Genomic DNA, 26,093 nt, shown 5'->3' with positions numbered 1-26,093 from the left:
TATATAAACCTTTACAGTGTTTAAAATCTAAGTTAACTGATCTTTGTTAAATATGAACAGAAGTTAGATTTACACTGTTTCTGTGATATCTGATGTCTGTTTTTTTGTTTTGTTTTATTCCTCAGTTCTCTGTTGTTATGGGTACATGTAGGATTAGCATTTGTGTTTCTGATGCTGGGAATATTTTTCATGAGACAGTTTTCTCTTAATGTAAGCATTGTGGAAGATGAGAGCTTGGTAAGTGGTAATTTGTTTAACAAAGTTTTATTGCCTTGCCTTCAGTATGTAGTGTAAGAATTTAGTCCTATAAATTATCATATAATGGAAATGTGTGCATGTGCGAACACACACGCATGCACGTGTGAACACACACACACACACAAACAGACATACAGAAATAAATACATAAATCATGGCTGGTTTGTATACATTGGAGCAATGTTTCTGGTGTAGGGGGATAACAAATGACCCGAAGACAAAGATGCTGAATTAATTAAATATTACAATATGTTGAATGTAGATATTTTTACTAGGCACTGGTTTTCAATCACTATGCTAAACACATAGATTGGGGGCCTCAAACTTTTTTATTCATTTTAAGAAAGCCTCAGACAAAGAGTTTGGGAAACACTGCATTAGAGTATAAAATTACATATACTTGTAGCGTTGATTTGAAATTCCAACTTGTGATTTGCTATACAATGTTTAGTAGACATTAGGAGTTCAAGAAAAAAGGGTTATTTTTCTTGTTTAAATAACTAGCAACTGCAGAAGCTCATTACTCTCAAATTGTGAGGAATGCTTCTGTTTTCTAACATTGTTTCTCAAGGTGAATCAAATTATCTCCAAGCTTAGCTACCTGTGTAGGTGAAGCCAGAAGTTCTATAACATTTATAAATAAAAATTTGGAGTATACTGAACTATTACATTTGTAATAACTTGTAGTACTGTAACTTTACTAGCTTAATAGACATTTCTATTGAAAAGTTTGTTATTTTAGTCCTACAGTAGGCACAACAAAAGTAGCTCATTGCATATCATTGTTCTGAACAAAGTAACGTGTTTTGCATGTTGTTATTGTATGTCAAGCAAAATGCTAACTGATTATTAGTGTGTCTGTGTTCATTGTAAAATTTACATTATTTTTCAAAGCATTGTATGTAACTACAGTTTTTTGTGTTTTTTCACAGATAAGTCGGTCATTAATGATAACAGGGATTCCAAAGGAGCATTGTTCAAAAGATCTCTTGTTACAGCACTTTCAGTAAGTTGATTATGCTAACTGAAAGTATTTTATAAAATCAGATAAAAATTTAGTTTTTTTAATAAAGATAACTAAAATATATCATTAGTGTTATTTTGATTCTGAATTAGTATCATAATCAAAATCCCTAAAATGTGATGATAAATTTTCATATCAGCAAATTCATTAGTAATAATTTTTCACTTTTGGTTCTAGTAAAATTTAGTTGTAGGTCTAAAGAGTTCAAAGCAAACATTAAAGCTGTAAATTGTTTTTGACACAATTTCCAAATTAATTTTCAAAGTTCTGTTTCTGTCCGAGTTTTATGAATAGATGAATTGAGGATTCTTCTACACTAGGTGTCTGTTACATTTTGGAGATAAATGTCAACACTAAATGGACAGCACAAAATCCACTTGTTTTAAAATAATGTATTGAAAACAAGTCAAACATATGCACAAAAGTTCTTAAAGTTTTAGGATATCAAAGATTTATGTAAAACTCTAAATAATTCTCTTTTCTCAAAAATCCACACAGGTTGATTCAATTACTTTAGAATCTTGTTAATAAGATTAACTGTTTTTCTGCACTTCATTTTTTTATTGTAATGTCTGTTACCTTAGTTACATCTCAAACTTTAAATAATTGTCTCCTTTCATGAAAGTCCATGTAGATTCAATTATTTTGGAATACACTTTGACAAGACAAATAATTCTTATCTCTGTTACACTGTGAAACCCACTTCAAAATATTGTCTATTGTGGCTAATCACTCACATGTTGGTTAACTTCATGTTTTCTAACTTTTTTTTGATTGAATATTTACTTTCACTTAATTTGCTCTCACATGGTCACCTATGTGTATACCTTGCTCAACTGAGGTGTAGAATTTTTCTATAAACTACATGAATGATGCTGTAATGTAACAATATTCACTTAAGGTAATGAGAAAGTTTCTAGGATTCCATGAAAGTGACGTTAACAGTATTACAACAGTTAAACCACACTCACAACATATAACTCTTAGTGAATTATGCAATCCAACTTTTCGTAACTATCACCTTTAAATTACTTACTTTTAACTCTCTTGTTATAAGAAGTAAATTGTCATTAAATATTAAATCATCAAGTTAAGTAATAACTATTAAACAAAAAAGTCTTGTATATCCAACAATTTTAATGAGGTTTTATTTTTATTTTCAGTCAGCATAAACAATAAACAGTATTTGAATAATAAGTAACAGGCAAAGTAGAAGAAATAATCTTTTCAAAAAGTTTTAATAAAGGTAGCAGTAAATAAGCTTTAAGATGATTGTTGTTAATAGTTGAATCATTATTCTCAAGATCTAATATTAAAAAAAATTGCATAAAAAGGTTGTTTTCACTTTTAGTTTGCCATATATGTTATCTAAAAAGAAACTATCTTTATCCTTCTTTCCATGATTATTATTTTTCAGTGGATATCCTACTTTCCAACAGCTGCATTTATTTGTACTTGCAACATCTTGTCACTTTGTTACAAGTGATAAGTGTTTTTATCATATTCCTCTTTCATTTTCTATTTTTTAAGACAGGAAATAAGAAAGAAAAAAGTGATTTAGTTTTTTTCCAGGCAATGGAAAATATTGATCAGAGGAAAGGTAAAGAATATTTAATAATGTTTTTGTAGTAAACATAACAGATACTTTATTTTCACAGAATGGAAGCCCTAATCCACAGTTATCATTCTTGTATATTTTTTTGTAAATTCAAAACATTCTTCCAGAAATTACATTATCTACATTCGTCACCAATCCAGGCTTAGCTTAAAGCACGAATTAAGGGTGAAGTAAAAATGTGTATAGGTGTGTTAACATTAATAGTATTCATTATGTAATCTCCTCACTTCTGTTTTATAATAGGGAGGCATACCCAGAATTTGCCATACAAGATGTGCAGTTTGCATATGATGTTAGGAAGCTAACAATGCTAGACAGACAAAGGTAAGTGCTGTAGTCATACTTTTTGGTAAGGTGCTTGAAGTTCATTTGTAGTGATTGTATGTTGGTGATTGATTTTACTTGAACTGCTTATATGTTATTAATTGATTAAAATTAAATATGAAATATATTTTGGAGTGATTTATTTCTTTTTTATTTCCCTTTTATTAATCACTATACTCAATTTTCAACTAACCTATGAAACAGAATGATTAAATAGAAGAATCCATTTCTTAAAGGGATTCAGCCATGCAAGCAAAGTTGTGGTGCGAGACAGTTTATAAGAAAACAGGAGAAAGACCACAAATGAGACCATACACTTGTGGACGAATGTGTATTTGTGGAGATGCTTGTGGCTGTCCACAGGTGAGATGTGTTTGCCTCTTCAACACTTTGAAACCAGAAATTGTATTGTTGCTTTTTGGAACAGATTTACAATGAATATTACTTTTATAATAATTAGCAATATTTCATTTAAACGGTGAAGACTTGGATTAGACAGGAAAAAGAAATTGGGTTTTTTCAGAAAATGGGGAATATTGATTAAAGGAAAGGTAAAGAATGTTGAATAATGTTCCTGGAAAAAACATAACTATATACAATTAAAAATGGTCCTGTGGTCAGTCCATGGTACTGAAACATATCAAGAGAGTTAAAAAATACTGTTACACAATTATACATTATAAAACTAACATAATGTGAAAAGAAGCAGTCAATTTATTCTTTATTTAATATCTAAGTAGTCAGCAGGTGTAAACAATGAGTTACTTTCCCGCTAGTCACCAATTCAAAATACGTAATAGTGGAAGATCTCATAAATAGATTTATTATACCTAAGACAGTGTGAGCAAGTTAAGTGGCAAGGAGGAAATTGAACCCAAGACCATCAAATCACAAGGCATTATCTGTACTGTGTAGCTTTATGCTTAATAATAAACAAATGTAATGGCAATATTTCAACTACCTGAATAGTTAGATTAATATAAAACAGTAATAATTGAAAATGCTACTTTCAGTTAATTATTTTTGTGACATTAATCAGTTAGTTTACAAACCACTAATCAATGTAATTGTTGCTCATAGGTAATTGATTATTTTTTAATTGATTAAATTGTTCAACTGTAATGTACAGTATTGTAAAAATGTGTATAACTCTTGTATAAGTGAATCTAGCTGTGTATAAGTATGTTTAAATGTGTTTAGCTGAGTAAGAGTGAGCATAGCTGTGTTTATAAATATGTACAAGTGCGTTTGAATGTGTCTATATTTAAGTATGTATATCTTTGTATAACTGCAATTAAGGGAGTATAGTTGTAATGGTATATAGGTATGTTTAAATATGGTTATGCAATGGCTAGGTTTTTAATTTTTTTTCAGTTTCTACTAAATACGATTTAAGCAGTATTCCTTGCCTTGAGCTAAGGTGAAAGCTAAGTTGAAAAAGACAATTGCATAAATTCTAAGCTTGTTAAAATAAAATTAGCAAGTTTAAAGAATGTAAAGGCTGCTGGGCCAGATAGTATTTCCCTGAGGGTTTTGAAGAAGGTCAAGGATTGGATATGTGAGCCATTTGCCACAGTTATTTGTAAGTCCTTAAAAAGTGGACAAGAACCAACAGATTGGAAATGCCAATGCCTCTCGTATTTTCAAGAAAGGTAGTGAAAGTTGTTTCAGTAATTATAGAACTATTAGTTTTTTACCAGTTGAGGGAAAAGTTTTGGACAATCTGATAAAAGATTCTTTGGAAAGTCATTTAGCAAAGTTTAGAATTTTATTAGATAGGCAACATGGCTTCACTGAGGTGAAAATCTTGCCTTACAAATCTCTTGACATGCTTTTAAAATGTTACTGTGTAAAATTGTGAATTTGATTTTTTTTTCTTTCTATATTCAGAAAGCATTTGGCAAAGCATTACATAAAAGGCTTATGGTTTATCTGTATAGGTGTGGGGGATAAGTTAACTTATTGGATAGAAGAGTGACTTGATTGAAGAAAGCAGAGGTTTGTTATAAATGGATTTCATTCATACTGGATTAATGTTGCAAGTGGTGTTCTTTGGTCTTAGGACCATTGCTGTTTTTGATTTACAGTAATGACACAGAAGAACAAATGGTCAATAAATTAGTTAAATTTGCTGATGATATTAGTCTTGTGTGTTGCTGGCTGTGAAGTAGATGCTGCTGCATTACAAAAAATATTTAAATCATTTAGTGATTTGGGCAACTAAATGGCAGATGGGTTTTAATTACAATAAATGTAAGATATTGCTTGTGGGTTATCATAATTTGAATTATAATATGTATGGGAAAAACCTTAAGAATATTGTGAAAGAAAAGGACCTTGGTGTAATGATTGCTCAGTCTTTTAAGCCATCCAAGCAATGTACTGTTACTAGTGGTGAGGCAAATATGATTTTAGGTTGTATTTGCAAAAATCTTGAATACAAGACAAAAAAGGGTATAATTTCATTGAACAGGTCATTGGTTAGGCAACATTTGGAGTATTGTATTCAATCTTGGGCTCCTTTCTTTAGAAAAGACACTGAATTCTTAGAAAGTGTTCTGAGGAGTGTTACTGGATTGGTGCATTAAATGGAGGAATAGTCATATGAGGAGATTTTAAAAACTGAAATTTTATTCATTAAAAAAGAAGAGTTAGAGGAGAATCTGACTGAAGTGTTTAAAGTAGTAAAAGGAATTGAAAATTTTTGATACATCAACATTTTTCATATTTAACAGTGAGAATTATAAAATTAGGGACATGTATGGATTTAGGCAAGGTAGAAGCTATCTTCATGTAAAACAACTTTATTTTTCAAATGGGGTGTTTGCCCTATGGAATGGGTTGTTTTTGGATGTTGTGGAGACATAAATTTGAGTGAATTTAAAAGAAAACTTGATAGATATGAGTGATAAGGGCTGGCTTTAAATTTCTTTTAAAAATTGTTTTAGTTTTGCTCAGAGGATGGGACAGCTGAGATGGACCAACAGGTTCTTGTTGTTCATAAATATTATGTTATTATGTTGATAGTGACATTTCACTAACTAGAAGCAAAGTATTACTTGATAGTTGGGATTTTGCTGAGTTGAAGCAACTTAGTACTTGATAGTGGGGTTCAATTGAGTTGAAGTAATTTATTACTTGGTAATGGAAATTCATTGTATTGAAGAAATCTACTACATGACAATAAACCAACCTCTTACATGATAGTGGTGTTAAATTCATAAAAATAAACCAATTAATTGATTTGGTCTGTTGCAGGTTCATTAGGTAAAATCAACATAATATTTGATATTGTTTTCATTAAGTAGGATCAACTTGTTATATGGTTTCGGGGTTCCATTGAGCAGAAGCAATATACTATTTTACTGTAGAGTTTCACCAAGTAGAAGCAAATTATTAATTCACAGTAGGATTCCATTGATTTGAAGCGACCTTTACATTATAGTGGAATTAAATTCATTAAAAGCAACTTATTACTTGTTACTGATATTTCATTGAGTAGAACCATCCTGTTACTTGATAGTGGGATTTTATCGAGTAGAGGCAACTTATTTCTTGATAATATGTCCTGTTGGGTAAGATAGGTCAATTATTTGATATTGTTTCCATCAATTAGAATCAACCTCTTACATGCTAGTAGGGTTCCAGCGAGTAGAAGTATCTTATTTCTTTATAATAGTTTCATTGCGTAGAACAAACTATTACTGAATAGTGTAACCTCTAAGATCTCCTAAGTACATTTCAAACTTTTTTTTCAATACAGCTTCACAGTATAAATATTATTTTCTCTAATCTAACTGAAAAAGGGATAGATAAATCTGGCCAACCTCATAAACACCAAAACAAAAACAAACTAAATTATCCATTTTTCTTTGTATAATGAGTATTTTGTAATATGAAACCACATTTTTTATCCTAATTAGCTCTAAGTTTGTAACAGTAAACATATTTTTATAATTAAATTTTATTGTCTCATATATTGCCCTTTGACAAATTATTTCTGTGTGCTTATAAGTTTAAATCACTTGAAGCATGCAACTCACATTACACTATCAAATTACATTACCCACAAGCTACTACAACATGTACAAGTAGCTTGCATGTGTGCCTCATGAAACATTTTTATTTTATTATTATTATTTATTTCATTTACTTTAATCTTAATTAACCAAAAAATATCCTTATATTTACATTTTAGATACTTTTGTAATTATACGTAAAGAATAAATATGAAAAACAAGAAATAAAATACTTAAAATTCTTTTTCCTGCTTTCAGTTGTCGAGTGTGTGTTTTTTATAGCAATGTTACATTGGGCTATCTGCTGTGTCCACTGAGAGGAATTGAATCCCTGATTTTAATGTTTTATATCCAAAACCTAACTGCTGTCCCACTGGAGGGACTTCAGGTGTTGAAGAGAGTTAGCCCTTTTTTTCTACAACTCGTAGTATTGCAAATAATAACTTTTATTTAATTAAGTAATGTGTGCCAAACAACATAAACTAATAACATGCAAAAAGTAAACAAACTAAATTGCCACTCTACAAATTTCTGGCTTTTCAACTCTGTGACAACAGTTGTTACAAATTCATCCAATTTAGCTGTTAACTTTCTCGTGGGAATGCTGTTTGTACTCTGAGTGAAATTGAGATTTAACCATTCACAAAATAACATTATATAACATTTCATTTAATAGATGAAAACCTTGAGTTTCTATTTGGTAATTTATAATTAAACATAAGAGTGAACTATTAATGAATAATGAAAGAGAGGATGTGACAGGACAGGTCTGCTTTTCTATTTAATAGCTCTGTAACCAAATAAAGTTGGAGACTATAAATAAATGTGGTTTATCTAAGGAATAATGATTTTATAGAGATTAATTTATATTTAATTGCATACTTTGTCAAGGGGTGGTGGAGAAAAAAAAATGATGACATACTGAGAGAAATGTCACCTGTGTGACACTAGGTAGGAGAGATTCAGGACTTTTTTTTAAATATTGCCTTGCAGAATTAAAACTTGTATACTATTAAAATATGGATTATTAGCTAAGGTGTTGTGCTATACTAATTGGTATAACATAAAGTAGTTTAATAAAATTTTGAATGTAAGACTCTAAAACTTTGTGTCACATGCAATGAAAGGTACTCAGGTGGATAGGGTTAATTGATAGCAGAGTACCATGGAATAAAAGCAACCTGTTACTTGACAGTAATGTTTTGCTGAGTAGAAGAAACTTAATTATTTGAATATAGTGAGGTTTCATTGAGTAGAAGTAATCTGCTACTTGATAGTGGGGTTACATTTAGTAGAAGCAAGAGATTGCTTGATATTGATTTTCATTGGATCAAATCAGTCTAATATTTGATATTGTTTCCTTTGAGTGGAACAAGTTATTACTTGATAGTGGGGTTTTATTGAGTAGAAGCAACATATTACCTGATGTGATTTCATTGAGTAGAAGCAAACTAATATTTGATATTGTTTCTTTTGAGTAGAACTAAGTTATCAGTTGATAGCAGGAATTCATTGGGTACAACCAACCTGTTGCTTGATAGCACAGTTTCTTTGAGAAGAAACAAATTATTATTTGATAGTAAGGTTTCATTGTATAAAAGCAATCTATTACTTGATACTTGCATTTCACTAAATAGAAACACCTTATCACATGATAGTGGGGTTTCATTGAGTAGAAGCAATATTACTTGATCGTGGATTACATTTAGTAGAAGCAACTTGTTACTTGTTAGTTGGTTCTGTTGGAAGAAGAAACTTTTTACTAGATACTGGAGTTCACTGTATTCATGCAACCTATTACTAGATAAATTACTAGATTACTAGTAAAATGTGCATAGAGCAAACAAGAAGGAAATTAAAAACAAGAATGAAAGAACACCAATTTCATATAAAACATCATGATATAACTTCCTCTGCTGTAGCTGAAGACTTCTGGAACTGGACTGTACTTATGGCTGGGAAAATGTAAAAATCTTAAGACATGCAGTAACATAAAAAGAAACTTGAGAGAAAGTAGTTGCATAATCAGAAACAAACTCCTATTTATAAACAGAAAGATGACCAATCAACACATCCTGTTGGAAGACCTGTTTATTGTAAATATTCTAGCATATACCACTTGCTTTCCACTGTATCTTGATCTCTTTTTTTCATAAGTGAACTCATTTATTAATGGTTGGAACAAAATATTTGCTACTTAACATACTCTATAGACTTTTATCATGATGATTGTAACATGTTTTCTAAACTTAGTTGACTATAAATTAAATTAAATAATTATACTTTTTATTGTGTTAAAAAACATTGTTTTTTGGAGTTGTTACTCTTAATTTACCAGCACACTGTGCCTTAAAAAGAGTTATTATTACTTTATACTGTGGTTTCACTGAGTAAATTCAACATATTATTTGATAGTGGGGTTTTACTGAGTTGGAGTAACCTATTATTTGATAGTAGGTCCACTGACTCAAAGCAACCTATTACTTAATAGTGGTGTGTCAACGTGTAGAAGCAATCTTGTTAATTTATAATGGGTTTCACTGAGTTGAAGCAATCAATTATTTGATAGTGGTGTTTCAGTGAGTATAAAACTTGTTACTCAATAGTGTAATTTTATTGAGTGGAAGCAACCCTTAACTTCTTAGTAGGGTTTCACTCAGTAGAAACAACCTAAAATTTGATATTGAGTTCCATTGATTAGGAATGATCTATTAATTGATAGTGGTTTTTTATCAAGTGAAAAAAAAATTAATCTATTACCTAATAGTGGGGGTTTCATTATGTACAAGCAATGTATTACATGATAATTAGTTTTACTGGGTAGATGGAAGAAACCTGTAACAAATGAAAACAGATTGCATCAATACTGGGTTTGTAAGTTTGACTAGTAGGTAGGGCAAAGGTGTTGATTTAATCCAGATATTATTTATATAGCTTGCACCTTCATTCAAGGTTTTGCATTAATAATAACAATCTGCTGTTAATTCTAGAGTAATTTGGGAAATAAAAAATATTTTATAGTGAAAATCTTGGATATACTTAAAAGAAAAAAAATAAAATTATACTGTCATTCACCAAATTATTCTTCTATTTATGTAGATGTATTAAAAGAGACAGGAGAAGTAATTCATTGGCAAACTGTATTTTTAGATTTTGAGTATTGTTGGTGTGGTATCTGATTTTAAGCTATTATTCCCTTTTTGGTGGTCAGGTTTATCTGTATCCGTGTTTTTTATAGCAGTTTTACATTCAAAGTAGTTCAGACATAATTAATCAGCTGTATTTGGTTAAAATGAAGTTCACTGATTTGATTTTGTGTGTTCAGATATTCATTTTTACAGGACCTGCAAAGAAATAAAAGAAGTTAATCCCTGAACCCTTTTAGCTTCTGATAGTCTACACATAAAACATATGATACATCATCTTGCCACTTAAGACTCAAATTTATTAATACATTTCCTCTCACTAAAGTCAGTATCTGTTGTGAAATCACCCACCTAAAGTCCCTTGATGTGGATTCCTGTACATGGGGAGGGGACCTTCCACAGAAGGTTCTGTTCTCACAGTTGACCTCCTCGTAGATCTAAACATCCACCTGCACGTTTGCCGTGCATGGTAACTCGTAAAGGAGAGGAGAGAATCCTGGTGGTTGAGGGGTCCAACTCCAACACACCACTTTGGCCTTGAATTCCTGTAAATGGGTACTCTTGGGGTGGCCCCCCCCAGGAACAGTTGGCTAGTCCATTTGGGTCAGCGTCAACTGAGTACCAGCATAGGACGTCCACAACGGGTGTTGTGGACATTGTGTCTGACACTGGTGTTTGGGTATAGTGCTCATGAAACCCTGGCGTCGCTGCAATACCCTTAAGGCACTGTAGTGCGTCCCCTTGTAGGGCTCCATGGTGGGTGGGGTCAGTGGGTACTGAAACGTTTTCTATTTATTATGGATACTCCTAAAACAAAAGAAATAACACAACTTGAAGCCATCGAGAAAAACCCGACTACTGGAAAACGACCATGAATTGATGAATCTATACAGCCTAACTCACCACTTGAATCTGTCCCGTAATTCCTAATTTTGCATTCCTTAACTGACAAACCTTTAGGGCAGATGTCCCCATTTTTTATTCAGAAGGGCTTGCTGGCTCCTCTAAATCAGTAAAAAAGCTACATTCGGGTAACATCTTAGTGGAAACATTTTCATCACAGCATTCCAAACTCCTCCTGACATCAAAGGCCTTGGGAGACATACCCATTGAAATTACTTTTCATTCCACTTTGAATACTTCCAGAAGAGTCATAGTTGAAAGAGATTTAAGGACTGTCCCCGAATCGGAGATCCTTGCTGGTCTCGCCAGCCAAGGTGTCACAGAAGTATGCTGAATCTTCACTCGAAAAGATGGAATTCTGGAACCAACAAATGTTCTGATACTAACATTTACTGTACCACGTCCTTCCACCACAATAAAAGCAAGTTATCTGAATTGTAAGGTGCAACCTTATATTCCAAATCCTGTATACGATGTTTCCATTGTCAACAATTTGGTTATTCAAAACAGTCTTGCTGTGGTTCCTTGACCTGTGCTCATTGTGGTGGTAAAGACCATAATGCCACCAAATGCCAACTCGAACCACATTGTATAAACTGTTATGGTACGCATCCTTCTTATTTTACCTCTTGCCCTAAATGGATAGAAGGTAATGAAGTACAATGTCTCTAGACAGTTAATGATCTCACTTACGCAGAGGGTCAAAAATTATTATTACCTGTTCTGACCAGAACTTATGCAGGTGTAACCCATTCTGCTACTACAGTAGGAGTCCAAACAGACCTTACCCTATCCCCTACACAATCTTCACTGGCAAATCCTAATGAAACACTTCCCAAAATCAACACAGTTCATGATTCAGTGTCTCCTTCCATCTCTGTCCTTACCACACCTTCCAGTCATTGCCGAACTTCACCTTCTTCAAGTCAAGATGTTTCTATGGGATCTCCCTCTCTTGATACCCCCAAAATTAAACAACTTGTCTGCACCCTCAGTCAGTAGTATGTGTACCGATAAACTCAGACTCGACCATTTGAGCTAGAGCAGGATCCATAGAAGGCGATAGACCCACATTCAATGAAGAAAAAGAACATGGTTGTAAGCAGAAGGACTCTCTACCATCTTTTCTTCTTAATTGCACGTGGCCACACTAATCCAATGGAACTGTTGAGGTTTCCAATCAAATGTGACTGACATCAAAGATCTGATTGACTTTTATCATCCCATGTGTCTTTCTTTGCAGGAAACATTTCTACAGCCTACAAATACAGTTACTATCTGCCACTACTCATTATACCAGAACGACAGGCTATGTGTAGGATGGGGACATGGGGGAGTTGCATTGCTGGTTGATCAGCATGTGCCCATTTGGTCCCTGTCAATGACCACACCCTTGGAGGCTGTAGCCATCTGTGTCTCTTTGGGTATACCATTACTATTTGCTCTGTATACCTTACACCTGAAATGCATTATAATCAGTCATACTTCAATACCCTCATTGAGAAACTGCCTACCCCTTTTCAATCTTGGGAGATTTTAATGGGCATAATCCCCTCTGGAGTGGCTCCTGTATTGATATGAGAGGGTGCACCATAGAGCATATGCTCCTGAATCACAACCTGGCTCTATTCAATACTGGCAATTACACATATTTGCATCCACCTAGTCAGTCATATACAAGTATAGATCTTTCTGTCTGTTCCCCTTTGCTACTCACTCACTTTTCCTCAGAGGTTGACATTAATTCACAAGGTAGTGATATTTTTCCCATAATCTTACAAGAGATTGGCTGTGATCAGTACCACCCAATCAATGTACCTCGGTGGAAGTTGGTCCAGGCCAACTGGCCTTCTTTCTCTACTCTCTCGGAACTTGATCCTGCCGTCTTATGTAAATCATCCATAGATGATTGTAGAGCAGCAGTATCCGACAGTATTATACAAGCTGCTACTTGATGCATCCCTAAAACCTCGACATTTTCCCTGCAGCATCCTAGCCCTTGGTGGAATTCTGCCTGTTCTATAACATGGAAAACTCAGAAGTGTGCTTGGGATAAATTTTGAAGATACCCCATGCTTTCAAACTGCATTGCATTTCAGCAAGTTCGTGCACACGCTCAACAAGTTAAACGTCAAAACCAGAAGCAGTTTTGGATTAAATATGCCTCCAGCATTTCTTCAACCGCTAGCACAAAAGTTATATGGGATAAGATCCGGAGGGTGAGTGGAAGATATACTTCTGCCCCCCTCTCTATCTTAATATTTGATGGCCATGAAGTTGGAGATGCACAGAGTATTGCCAATACTCTTGGGGATTTCTTCTCTCATGTATCTAGCTCTTCAAACTTATCTCCTTCCTTTTTAGCCATTAAAACACAGGCAGAGCATCTGCCTCTTTCCTTTTCAACTGACCATTCCTATGACTACAATCGCCCTCCTACACTGATGGAACTCAAACTTGCAATTCATCGGTTGGACCTGATAATATACATTATGAGATGTTATGCCACCTCTCCCAGAATTCTCTTACTATTCTCCTAGCTGTCTTTAATCAGATATGGCAGGAAAATATCAATCCAGATGCTTGGCAACAAGTTATCATTCTCCCTATTCTGAAACCTAGGAAGGATCCAACGATTCCTTCGAATTACCATCCCATTGCTTTGACAAGTTGTCTCAGTAAGATCTTAGAGAGGATGATCAGTGCTCGCTTCGTTTGGTTTCTTGAATCTAACAACCTCCTCTCACCTACTCATTGTGGATTTTGGAGACAACGCTCTACAATAGACCACTTAATTCACCTTGAAACATCAATCAGAGAAGCCTTTTTAAGGCAACAACATCTTGTTACTGTTTTTTTTTTTAATTTAGAGAAAGCTTACGATACAACATGGAGATATGGCATCTTATGAGACCTTCACTCGTATGGATTGGGTGGAAACTTACCCCTTTTCATCCAGCAATTCTTAATGAAGCACCGATTTCAAGTCTGTATGGGTTCAACACTTTCTCATTTTTTCACACAGGAACTTGGAGTCACTCAGGGCTGTATTTTGAGTGTCACACTTTTCATTATAAAGATTAATGCCATCAGTGAACAGCTACCTCCTACAGTTGCAAACAGTCATTTTGTTGATTACTTTCACATCTCATGCTAGTCATCCCTGAGGCAAAGTTCTTAGGACTTACATTTGATTGTTAATTAAATTTTATATCACACATCAAGCATCTTTGTATCAAATGTCTAAAAGTATTGAATATTCTTTGTGTCCTTTCATTTTACTTCTTGGGGAGCAGATCGATACTCCATGCTCAAAATTTATCGTGCCCTTGTCCAATCCAAACTAGACTATGGGTCTGTGGTTTATGGTTCTTCCAGAACCTCAGCACTAAAAATGTTGGATCCTGTCCATCACCAGGGGTTTCGGCTTTGCATTGAAGCTTTTCGTACTTCTCCTGTGCAAAGTCTGTGTGTGGAATCTCATGAACCCTCTCTTTATATTCGTCGTTTGCAACTGTCTCTAATGTATGCTTCCAAACTTTTATCCTTACCACAGCATCCTACCTGGAGTTGTGTTTTCCAACCACACTTTTTAATAACAGAAAATCTGCCATTGTTCCTTTTAGTCTCTGTATCCAGGCGCAATTAGAAGAATTGGATTTATTCTTGAAAAACATTGCAGTTTCTTCAAATCAGCTTATTCCACCATGGCAAATTACTGTCCCCAATTGTAACCTATCTTTGAGTCATCTGAGGAAAGCAGATACACGTGGTTGGAAATATCACTCTTTGCTGAACATCTTTCATATGATCCATCCATTCCTATATATATACAGATGGCTCCAAATCGGGTGACTCAGTAAGCTCTGACATGGTTTGATTGTGACAATTCGATTGTGGCACACAGACTCCCCCCCTACAGTTTATGTTTTCACTGCTGAATTGTGTGCCATATTTCTTACCCTAAAATATATTGAAATAATGCAATATACAAATTGTACAATATATACGGACTCACTCGGATGTATATTGGCCCTGGAATCATTCCACATTAGTCACTACCCTCTTCTCATCAATATCGAAAACACACTGGTCCATCTTTCTCTGTCCAATTCTTTTGGATACCAGGTCATGTTGGTATTTGTGGGAATGAGCTGGCTGACAGAGCAGCAAGTCTGTCTGTTCTGGATCTATCATATATGGACTATGGTCTAGTTATCAAATCCAGACTGTACACCAGATGGCAGGCAACCTGGAATGAGCAACACAATAACAAGCTTTTTCAAATCAAATCTTCTCTTGGTCTTTGGCCCTCTTGCTTCTGTAAGGATCGAAGAGAGGAGGTTGTTTTGTCAAGGCTATGCATTGGTCACAGTTTTTTAACCCACCACTTCCTTTTATCTGGAACTGCTGCACCAATGTGTGGTGTATGTGGCACACAGATCACAATCATCTACATTTTTTATCATGCCCTCGTTACAACCTAGAATGACGACACCATTTTAAAGATACTTGTAAGGCGGGTTTACCCTTAACTTTGGCCCATGTTATAGGTGATACTGCCTATCTCACTCATGTTTTTACATTTTTAAGAGTCATTGGTCTTTAACACTTAATTTAAGGTTTTTTATTGGGCTATATAGTGTTTTTGCATGATTTCTTTTACACATTTCAATTTTTATTTTGACTTGAATCCAGAACTGGAAAGGCCGACTTCAGGTGACTGACTGCAATTTCAATCTTGTTGCTTCAGTCTTCCTGGCAAATCTTAATTTTACACATTTTAGTTTTTATTTTTCTTTTGAACTGTACCCAGGACTGGAAAGGTCATCTTCAGGTGACTGACAGCAAGGGTGTACTTCTTGCTTCAGTTTTCCTGGCAGTTCCTAATTTTACATATTTTACTTTTTATCTTAATTTCCCCATACGTATACTGTACCACATCTTGTCTGACATAGATAGCCTTGTAGCTTTGTGCCAATAAACATTGAATACCTACCTACCCACCAAAAGTTGCTGAGAGTTCATGAAAAATATGCATTTTTAAAGTGCAGTGAATTATCAGTATCTTGATTACTATTTTTGTCTTTTGATTTACATTAAAAAATAAAAAGTGAAAGAATTTTATAAAAGATCCTGCAAATGAAGTAAAACAGATTCATAAACTTTTTAATGTTTTAAGATCCATTAATTTTATTTTATACAACATATTCCAGGTGGATGGTCTTGATTACTATAGTGAAGAAGAACATGCACTGATATCAGCTTATGATAGAGAAAAGTCGGTTTCTCTACAGAAACCCTTGGGAATAGCCTTTGTTACTTTTCAAACTGATACAATGGCAGAAATGTAAGAATGTTGTTTTATTATGCTTGGAACTATAAGTTGATGTGAAGCTTTTTGCTACACCACTTGTAGTCATTACACTAAAAAAAAACAAAAAAACTTAAAATGTTTCTTAATTTATTGTTTAATTTATTAGCATCATTATCAACAAAATTGTTATTTTGCTGTTTTAAATTAATCAGTTACTCCAAATCATAAGTTATTTGAACTAGTGACTAACTAGCATATTTTACCATTATTTATCACCTAATAAAATTAGGTTAACACCAAAGTTTTCATGTCTAAGGATCCTTGATAAAAAACAAATTATGAATAAAACAGACCAATGTTCAGTTGAAACATATTTGTGTGCTTCCCCAAAATAAATTGCTTTATTATGTTTATAAATCATTTTTTGCTTACTTATTATATTAGATCTAAGGATCACAAAAGAGTAGCATAAAACGAGTAGAAATGAAATATAGACCTTTCATGATCTTATTTGGAAATTTTCTCATTTTAATCTTTTTACGTGGTAGTACAGAAAAAAATACTGGCGTGGTCATATATTTGAGTGTTGGTTTGTTATTTGATTATTTGGTATGGTTTATACAGATGAGTGTTTTGTTATTTGACCTTTTAGTATAGTTTATCCAAAAGAGCTTTTTTATTTGATCCTTCAGTTTGGTGTGCATATATATATATAGAATAGTTTTTCTTATTTCACCTCTTAATATTGTTTGTGCAGAAGTATTCATTTCCTATTTAGTGGTTTTGTGCTTTATGCAGAGAAGTTTTATTTATTTGAACTTTCAGTATAGGTTATACAGCTGTTATTTCATTTTTCAGCATGGTCTTACTCAAGAGTTGCTTTATATTGGACATTTTAGTTTGGTCTTACTTCAAGGAAGTTCCCTAGTATTTGAAACTTTTTATATTTCAGAAATACTGCTAAGATGAAATTCTTTAAGGTGACAGACAATCTTCTTAAAGTGTTGTATAGTACTTGTACACATTCATTTTCAGCATGGGAGAAATTTTACTAGTTAGTTTAAGTCTGTGTGTTGCAAACCCTACTCCCAGTCAATGTTTCAGGAATAATAACCTTTTCCTGCCTATTCACTATTTCATTGCTAAGTATATTGTATACTACAACCATTGCTCAATGTAACGTGTACAATTAACATTTGCTTTTAATTTCAGGAGTTTTTATTTTGTGACATCTTTTAATTTAGTTATGTTTTACTCACTTACAACAAGCAAAAGTACTCCATCTCCAGGAATGGGAAAAGTCTAAGTTAATCTATAAATTTAAATTGTGTTGCACTATTAGTTTTAATAAGAGTCTGAGCTTTGAGCTACTTGTGTTGCTCACAGTGAAAAGTAATTGTTGAGTATTTCTTTCATGCTGAGAGACACTCAATAATAATAATAATAATAAATGGTAAATCTACATTTTCATTGTTTAATTTAAATCACATTTTTAAATGTGATTAATAGTGTAATTACTTACTAACGTTTCAGTGTAGAATATCCTTCTTGTCAAAATTTTTTTGCATCATCATTATTCATGCACATTATCCTGTCATTTCAAAAGTAAAAGTTGAGCTTTGCTTGTATGCACAATTTTTCAAATGCAGCTCTTTAAGTAATTGATATAAATAAACAGGTGAATGCTTGGAAAGACACCATGGTTCATAAAGTACAAATAAGATAAAATAAGCTAAAAATGCTTACAAAGTTATTTCAAAAGTACTCATTTGTGGAAAACTTGGAAATATTTCATGTATTTTCATAACTGTTGTTTTACCTGAATTCTATTTGTATTATTACTTATTAATATCAACTTACTCCACAAATATATTTTATTGATCATACACTTTCATAAAGAATTTTTTTTTTAAATTTATTGTCTGTGTTGAATAGAATTGTTCTTATTTGCTACAATGCCTCATTAAGTAGTGAATTTTGTTTTTGTGTATATTTCTTGGAAACTGTTAGTGTTTTTATCCATCATAAAATTCAGCTAATATACATAAAGCCTTAAATTTCATTTAACATTTTACCATGCTCTTATATTTTAAAGCTATCACCATGTTATAAAGTTTTCAAAATGTTTTATGTTACTCTAATATATATATAGAAGAATGTAGGCTATCTTGGTGTGGGCAGAAACAGGTTTTTGTTGAAGCCAAACTGACAAAATTATATATAATACTCTGATAATAATGCTTTCTGGTGACTTGACATATTGTATGCTCTTTATTTGTACTGAGAATGTAATTGCATGGTTATGTCATTACTAAGTTTTTTAAAATGCAAATAACAAATTCAGTTATATCAGAGATTTTTAGAAAAGTTAATCAATTTGGTATATTGCTTATATAACTGAAATAATGTTGTTCTTACATACAATTTTTTTTTTCTTAATTTTGAACTGTTGTCCAGGGGAAATGCATTTGTTCTGCAGCACTCACTTCCTATTCATGGGCCCAACTTAATGGGATTTACTGTTATGTTATTACCCTCCCACAGCTAAAACAGTTAACATTTTTGATGGTGCAAGGATTGAAACTCATTTCTCTGACTCATGACAGTAATGCATTTGTCACTGGTCTGTAGATTGATTATCACAAACAAAATAATTGTGTACATTTAGTTAGCAAATGTACCTGGAATAAGGCAGTATATATATAATTTTATCTATCATAATACAGAAGAAAAAGAATTTCATTTCTGCTCCATGAACACAACAAAAACAAACAAATTTACAACAAAATACAGGTATTTTTGTAAGATTATTTTTTCCTTTAGTCAGGTGCAGTGGCTTGACTCAAACAAAATCACAGCTTTCAAAATACAAAATATAATAAACTTTTCACTCTAGTTGATTTTCACATAAGTGAAAAATGGTGGAAAAAATATTGTCATTACAAAGTAAATAGCCCTGTTCTCCATCCACAGTTCTGTCAATATTTATAAATTGTATAGGAAAAATAATTCATTTGAACTTGTTAAATTTAAAAAGTCAACTGTCACAAAATACTCTTAATAAGGCAGCTATAATCTTTCAATTTGCCCCTTGGTGTGGATTCCTGTACGTGGTGGGGGAACCTCCCAGGGAAGGTTCTGTTCTTTCAGTTTACCTCTTCTCGGGTCTAAACATCCACCCATTTGTTTGCCGTGCATGGCAACCTGTGAAGGGGAGGAGAGGATCCTGGCAGTTGAGGGGTCCAACCCTAACACATCATTTTGGCCTTGAACTCTTGTAGATGGGCAGCCTTGGGGTGGCCCCCCTTGGGTCACTCAGCTGATCCACTTGGGCTAGGGTCAACCAATTACCAGTGTTGGATGTTCTCAACAGGTGTTTGAGACACTGTATGTGATGCTGGTGTTTGGGTATAGTGCTAACGAAACCCTATGTGTTGCTTCAGTGTCCTTGTTAGACGTTGTGCATCCCCTTGTAGGGCTTCATGGTGGGTGGGGTCAGTGGGCACTGAAATTTCTTTTTTTTGTTATGGATCCCCCAAATAAAAACTTAAATAAAATATTGAAAAAACAATCCATTGGTACACGACAATGTCTTGAAGATTCTGAGCAGCAATCTTCAACACCTGTAACACCTATTGTATCTCATTTTTTTATCCTACATTCTCTTTCAGACAAACCTTTAGATGTTTCCAGTGTCAGCGGTTTGGTCATTCAGAGACGTCATATCATGTGATATGATGTGTGCTTGTTGCGGTGACAAGGCCCGTGATGCCTGTGAGTGTGAAAAGGACCCTCATCAATTGAAATGGCTCTCACCCATCCTACTTTCATTCTTTCCCTAAATAGTTGGAAGTAAAAGAGGTGCAGCATTTGAAAACGATTCATAACATTACTTATTTTGAGGCTCAAAAGTTGATGTCTACTACTTCAACTCAGATGTATGCTGTTGCACTTCGTTCCACCACTACAGTGGGAGTGCAGATAGATCTCTTTGTGCCTCCAAAAGAATTGTTCTCAAAACAAATGAAAAGTCTTTTGACATCTATGGTTAAAAAAGTTGATGAATCAACTTCAAAGCCATCTCTGTCCCTTACATACATTCCAACAAATCCCAAGATCCCCTTCCTTTGGTTTTGGGTACAGGCATTTCTTTGGATACATCTTTTTCTTCCATCAAAACATGCAAAATGATCATTTGTTCATGTCCTTGTTCACTGGAATCCTCTTTCAACAGCAAAGACCTATCCAATCAACCCTGTTCAGGATCCATGGAGATCGATAGTCCTCCCTCGAATAAAGACAGTAAAGAAAAAAGATGTGCTCATAAATGGACAGGTTCTCAACCCATTTCACATACACCTTGATACAATGAAACTGTTGAGGTTTACATTTTAATCTGGATGACATCAAAACACTGATAACTTCCTACCATCCTCTATGGCTTTCCTCATAGGAAACATTTCTGGAACCTGCTGATACAGTCGCCTTTCCTCAGTTTTCTTTGTGCAGAAATGACAGGCTATGTGATAGACGAGTGTAAGGAGCGGAAGCACTGTTGGTTGATGAGCATGTGCCCACCCTTTCTTTGCTACTCGACACACCCTTGGAATCCATAGCCATCTGTATTTCCTTGGGTTATACCATCACTGTTTGTTCTCTCTACCTGTAACCTGAAAAGATATGATCAATCGGACCTTGATGCTCTCATTGAACAGTTGCCATCTCCCTTTTTAATCCTGGGGGACTTTAATGGACATCATCCCCTCTGGGGAAGTGCTGATATTGATAGGAGGGATCATTCTGTAGAGCATATGCTTTCTGATCACAATCTTTCTCTTTTTGATACTTTTTCTTTTGGTTATTTTCGTGTACCTAGTTAGTTCATTACTGGTATTGATCTCTCAATTTCCTCCCTTTTACTATTCTTTTATTTTTCATGGAGGGTTGACAATAATCCATGAGACAGTGATAATTTACCTATAATTTTGAGAGAGATTGGCTGTGGTTGATGCCATGCAACCCATGTGCCCTGGTGGAAGCTGGATCACACAAACTGGCCCTCTTTCGGTGCTTTTGCAGAACTTGAACCTGCCATCGTCTGTAAGCCATCAATAGATGATTGTGTGGCAGCAGTAACAGACTGTATTATACAAACAGCTGCTTAATGTATTCCTAAAACCTCGACACATTTTCCATGATATCCTTGTCTGTGGTGGAATCCTGCCTGCCACATGGCATGGAAGGCTCAAAAACGTGCCTTGGATACTTTTTGTAGATATTTCACGCTCTTGAACTGCATCGCTTTCCAACAGGCCTGCGAACATTTTCGGTGAGTAAGATGTCAAAGCCAGAAGGAATATTGGATTAAGTTCACAACCAGCATATCTTCTATCACCAGTTTTGAAGTCAGTGAACAATATAATTCTGTTCCCCTCTTGATCTTGGTCTCTGGTCAGGAAGTAGCTGATACCTGGAGCATTACTGATACTCTAGGTAAAAGCTTTTGCTTGGTATCTAGCACTTCTGCTTCTTCCTCCACCTTCTTAGCCATCAAGACTCGGGCAGAGCGATCACCTCTTTCGTTTAGAGCTGGTTGTGTCTATGACTATAATCGTCTCGTTACACTGGTGGAACTTAAACTGGCCCCTTATCGGTCTGGCAGTACATCAGTTGGACCTGATGATGTACACTGTGAAATGCTGTGCTGTCAATCTCCTGCTTCTGTTGCTATTCTATCTGATTGTTTTTAACTAGATCTGGCAGGAAAATGTTTTCCTGATGCCTAGCGCCAGGCTATTGTCCTACCTTTCTCTTAGCCTGGGAAGGATCCCAAGATTCCTTCAAACTACTGCCCAGTTGCTTTGACGAGCTTTCTCTGTAAGACCTTGGAGAGGATTGTTAATGCTCGTCTTGTTTGGTTCCTCAAATCAAACAGCCTTTTCTCGCCCACTCACTGTGGGTTTCTGAGACAGTGCCCCACTGTGGATTACCTGAATGAACTTGAAACGTCAATCGGAGAAGCATTTCTTAAAGGACAAAATCTTGTATCAACATTCTTTAACCTTGTAAAGGCTTATGATACTACATGGAGGTATGGCATTTTGCGAGACCTCCATTCATATGGGTTACATGGTCATATTTATTAAAAATGTTTCAATGGAAGACAATTCCAAGTTTGTGTTGGTTTGACACTTTCTTGTTCTTTTTTACAGGAACTTGGAGTCCCTCAGGGCTGTGTTTTGAGTGTCACATTTTTCAGCATAAAGATTAATGCCATCACTGAACAACTCCCTCTCACTGTTGCAAATGAGCTTTGTGTGGATGACTTTGACATCTTATGTCAGTTGTCGAACGTGAGGTATATTGATCGGCAGCTACAGACTACCCTCAATTGTTTACTGAAGTGGACCACAGCAATTGGCTTTCACTTCTCTCTCTCTTAAACCATTTGCATGCACTTTTGCACTGTTATCTGCCAGCTTAGTATAGTTTGCTCTTTTTTTTTTTTTTAGTAAAGGTTTTTGTAGCATTGAGTGATGAAGCAATTTGCCTAAAGTAATTTCATAGCTATCAATTTCTATTCATCCCACTTGATGCAAAATGACTTTGTATTTTTTCTTTTATATTTTTATTGCATATCCTTATCTTGTGTATCTTTATTTTTATTGTAGCATTTCTTAAATTGTACCTTACAAATTGCTGATTGTGTATTTCTGGCTGAGAACACTTAATGATTAAATTTACAAACATTAGAACACCTTTGGGTTATATAAGTAAACTCTCAATTATTTGGTTAATTGTAATGAAGCTACACTATCACAACCAGCTTATAAATATTTAAAATAGTTTGAGTTTTGATTATGTAAATAAGAGCTTAAAAGGAATCATGGCTTACAGATAATTTTAGAAAATGTTTTTATCATTGCAATCTATTGTGTACTTGAAAAAGGTTACACCAATAACTAAAATAATGTGCAGATAGAGATTATTTTATAAACTTACCTGTGTAAGTTTTGATTTTTTCTTACTCATAGTTTTCTTCATTTGAATTACAAATAGTTGCTAGGAAGAGTGAATGTCAGACACATTTGAACTGTAATACTGATCATTTTCACTACCCAAGGACAGTTAGTGACATCAGTAAGTAGTCCGTCACTGTTTATGATCCCTTTTTGCACTTGCTGTGAAGAAGTGCTATATATCTGTTATAGATTTCCAGAAAATTTTCCTTATCAGTTATTTCTGTAATGTGTGTGATTATATCAAATAGGGTTATTTTATACTTCAGTTTTTGGTGTTGTCTTATTCTGTAGTTTTCTTTATATTTTATCTTGCAGGTTGCAACCTTTTATATGTTTATGTAAAACACATTAAAAATGTAAACAAAGAACTTAAGAATACTGTGAAAATGTATTTAAGGTTTGTTAACTACAAGCAGTTTGATAATAATTTAGATTGATCAAACATTTCAGTGTGTATAAAGACCACCAAGAACAATGCAAGTGCAGTACTAACCCTCCTACATCCAGTTTGAACTGTGTCTTAGATCCTCACAACTGGCAGGTGAAACTTGCTCCACCTCCTGAAGATATATTTTGGTAAGTGCTGTATTGTTTTTCTTAACTTGCCGAATCAGTTTGATAAAGTTACTCCTTTTTCTAAGTAGGTTTACATGTGAAAATGAACATTTTGTGTATAAAATAATTGTGCTAGTTCCAATGAACATAACCAACTTATTGAAATTCTTATTTAAAATTAGGCTTAAACATGTTGTGCATGTTACCATTATTTATCAAGTTTTTGTTCCAATGTTTTCTATATTGTAAACTTGTGCATTCAATTTAGTGATGACATAGCCCCAATTTTCACATAGTAATTCTTCATGTGAATTCACTTTGGCCATTTGAACAATAACCATTATCATAAATTATATTATTGTTTGTATATTAAACTATATATGTATTAAAGAAGAAAACTGTGTGTATCAATCTTGTATGAAAATATCCTAAATTTGATCCATATCAACATTTAAGTACCTTCTAAAATAAAAGGAGAATTTCTTGCTATTTTAAATCGTAATATATGACAGTAAATCGGAGACTCATCTGAGATGAATTAAATATGTAACATTAATAAATTGTAGTCTTGTCCAAGATCAGAATCAAAGGCAAAATTTGCCCAATATTCAAATTCCAGTCTCAGTTCAATTTGTATCTCAGAATGCCTGGTATGGCTACTAACACTTTTACTGATAAGGAGAGAACAACATTTCGACCTTCCTAGGTTATCATCTCCTTATCAGTAAAAGTGTTAATACCCATACCAGCTATTCCGAGATACATTTTTATTTCAAGCGGGTTTCTCGTCATGAATTATCAGTTCAATTTATATTTATCACTGTCAACAAGATCTTATCATGTCTGATTAATAAGAATTTGTTGAATCACTCTCCCTCAGACAACTAGGAGGATATAACAAAAGTAAATTTCCTGAACTTACCAAAATTTTAGAATTAGAGGTTAAGAAATCAATGAGGAAGAACGAACCAAAACTGTATTATTGAAATACCAGTCGATGATTTGTAGTCTGATGAAGCATTAGAATAATACTCTAGTGTCTTCACTAGTCAATCAGAGTTGAGTGATAAACAGAAGTTAAGAATTCTGATAAAACAAACAAATTGAGTTCAAACAAGTTTGTATTGAAGCAAAAAAAGAAAGAGCTAGCTCATATTAAAGTTGAAGAAGGGAAAGAGCAAGCCTGCATCAAAGCTGAAAAAGAGAAACAGGCTCATGTCAAAGCCAAGAAATAAATTACTCTGAAAGAAATGGAAATGGAGACACTAATTGCTAGGCAAAATGGCAACTTTAATATATCTGTTGACTTCAAAGTACCACCATTTAATGAAAATGAAGCTGATAAGTATTTCTAACATTTTGGGAAGGTTGTCCAAACTATGGAATAGCCCACCAAAAGATGGTCATTATTAGTACAAAGTGTTTTAGCGGGGAAAGAAGAATAAGCTTATGATGCTCTCTCTCTCTAGAAGATTACACCAATTATGATAAGGTTAAAGCAGCTATCCTGAAAGCATATGAGTTAGTATCAGAGTCTTATCACCAAAAGTTTCAAGGTTATCACAAGCAAAGTAATCCAACTTATAAGAAATTTTCCTACAAAGAAAGGGTTTGTTTTTATTGATGGTGTGATTTTGTGCATATTGGCAACAGTTTCGGATAAGACAATTATGTCTTAATTGACTAATTTAATTGCTGTACAAGTAACAACTTGAAAACTTACTTTGAAAAGAAAGTTTAAAAACCAAAGGAAACAAGTGTTCTATTCAAATATTACTTTATAATATGTAAAACCTAAACTTGAGAAAACTTCTTAAGTCTGGCTTCTCAAGTTCAAAATCTTCTGACAGTCAGGATAAAACTTCATCAAAGACATCAAGTCACATCTGCCATTTTGTTAAAAACCT

The 26,093-nt window shown here is 33.8% G+C and overlaps 1 protein-coding gene across 3 annotated transcripts in view; it reads left to right on the top strand.

Moving 5' to 3' along the window:
* LOC143236959 (osmosensitive cation channel TMEM63C-like) overlaps window positions 1–26,093 on the top strand; it is a 129,483-nt gene that overhangs the window by 66,167 nt on the left and 37,223 nt on the right. For 2 of the 3 annotated variants that reach the window (XM_076475695.1, XM_076475694.1), the window contains exons 8-14: window positions 126–237; window positions 1,191–1,264; window positions 3,144–3,224; window positions 3,461–3,587; window positions 9,166–9,339; window positions 16,509–16,642; window positions 24,082–24,207. In XM_076475695.1, coding sequence (XP_076331810.1) covers window positions 126–237; window positions 1,191–1,264; window positions 3,144–3,224; window positions 3,461–3,587; window positions 9,166–9,339; window positions 16,509–16,642; window positions 24,082–24,207 — 828 coding nt within the window. The remainder of the gene's footprint in view (window positions 1–125; window positions 238–1,190; window positions 1,265–3,143; window positions 3,225–3,460; window positions 3,588–9,165; window positions 9,340–16,508; window positions 16,643–24,081; window positions 24,208–26,093) is intronic. The other variant, XM_076475696.1, reaches the window with a different exon arrangement.

The sequence above is a fragment of the Tachypleus tridentatus genome, chromosome 13, assembly GCF_004210375.1.
Source record: "Tachypleus tridentatus isolate NWPU-2018 chromosome 13, ASM421037v1, whole genome shotgun sequence".
In the NCBI taxonomy this organism is placed as follows: Eukaryota; Metazoa; Arthropoda; class Merostomata; order Xiphosura; family Limulidae; genus Tachypleus; species Tachypleus tridentatus.
This window is presented reverse-complemented; position numbering and strand designations above follow the sequence as displayed.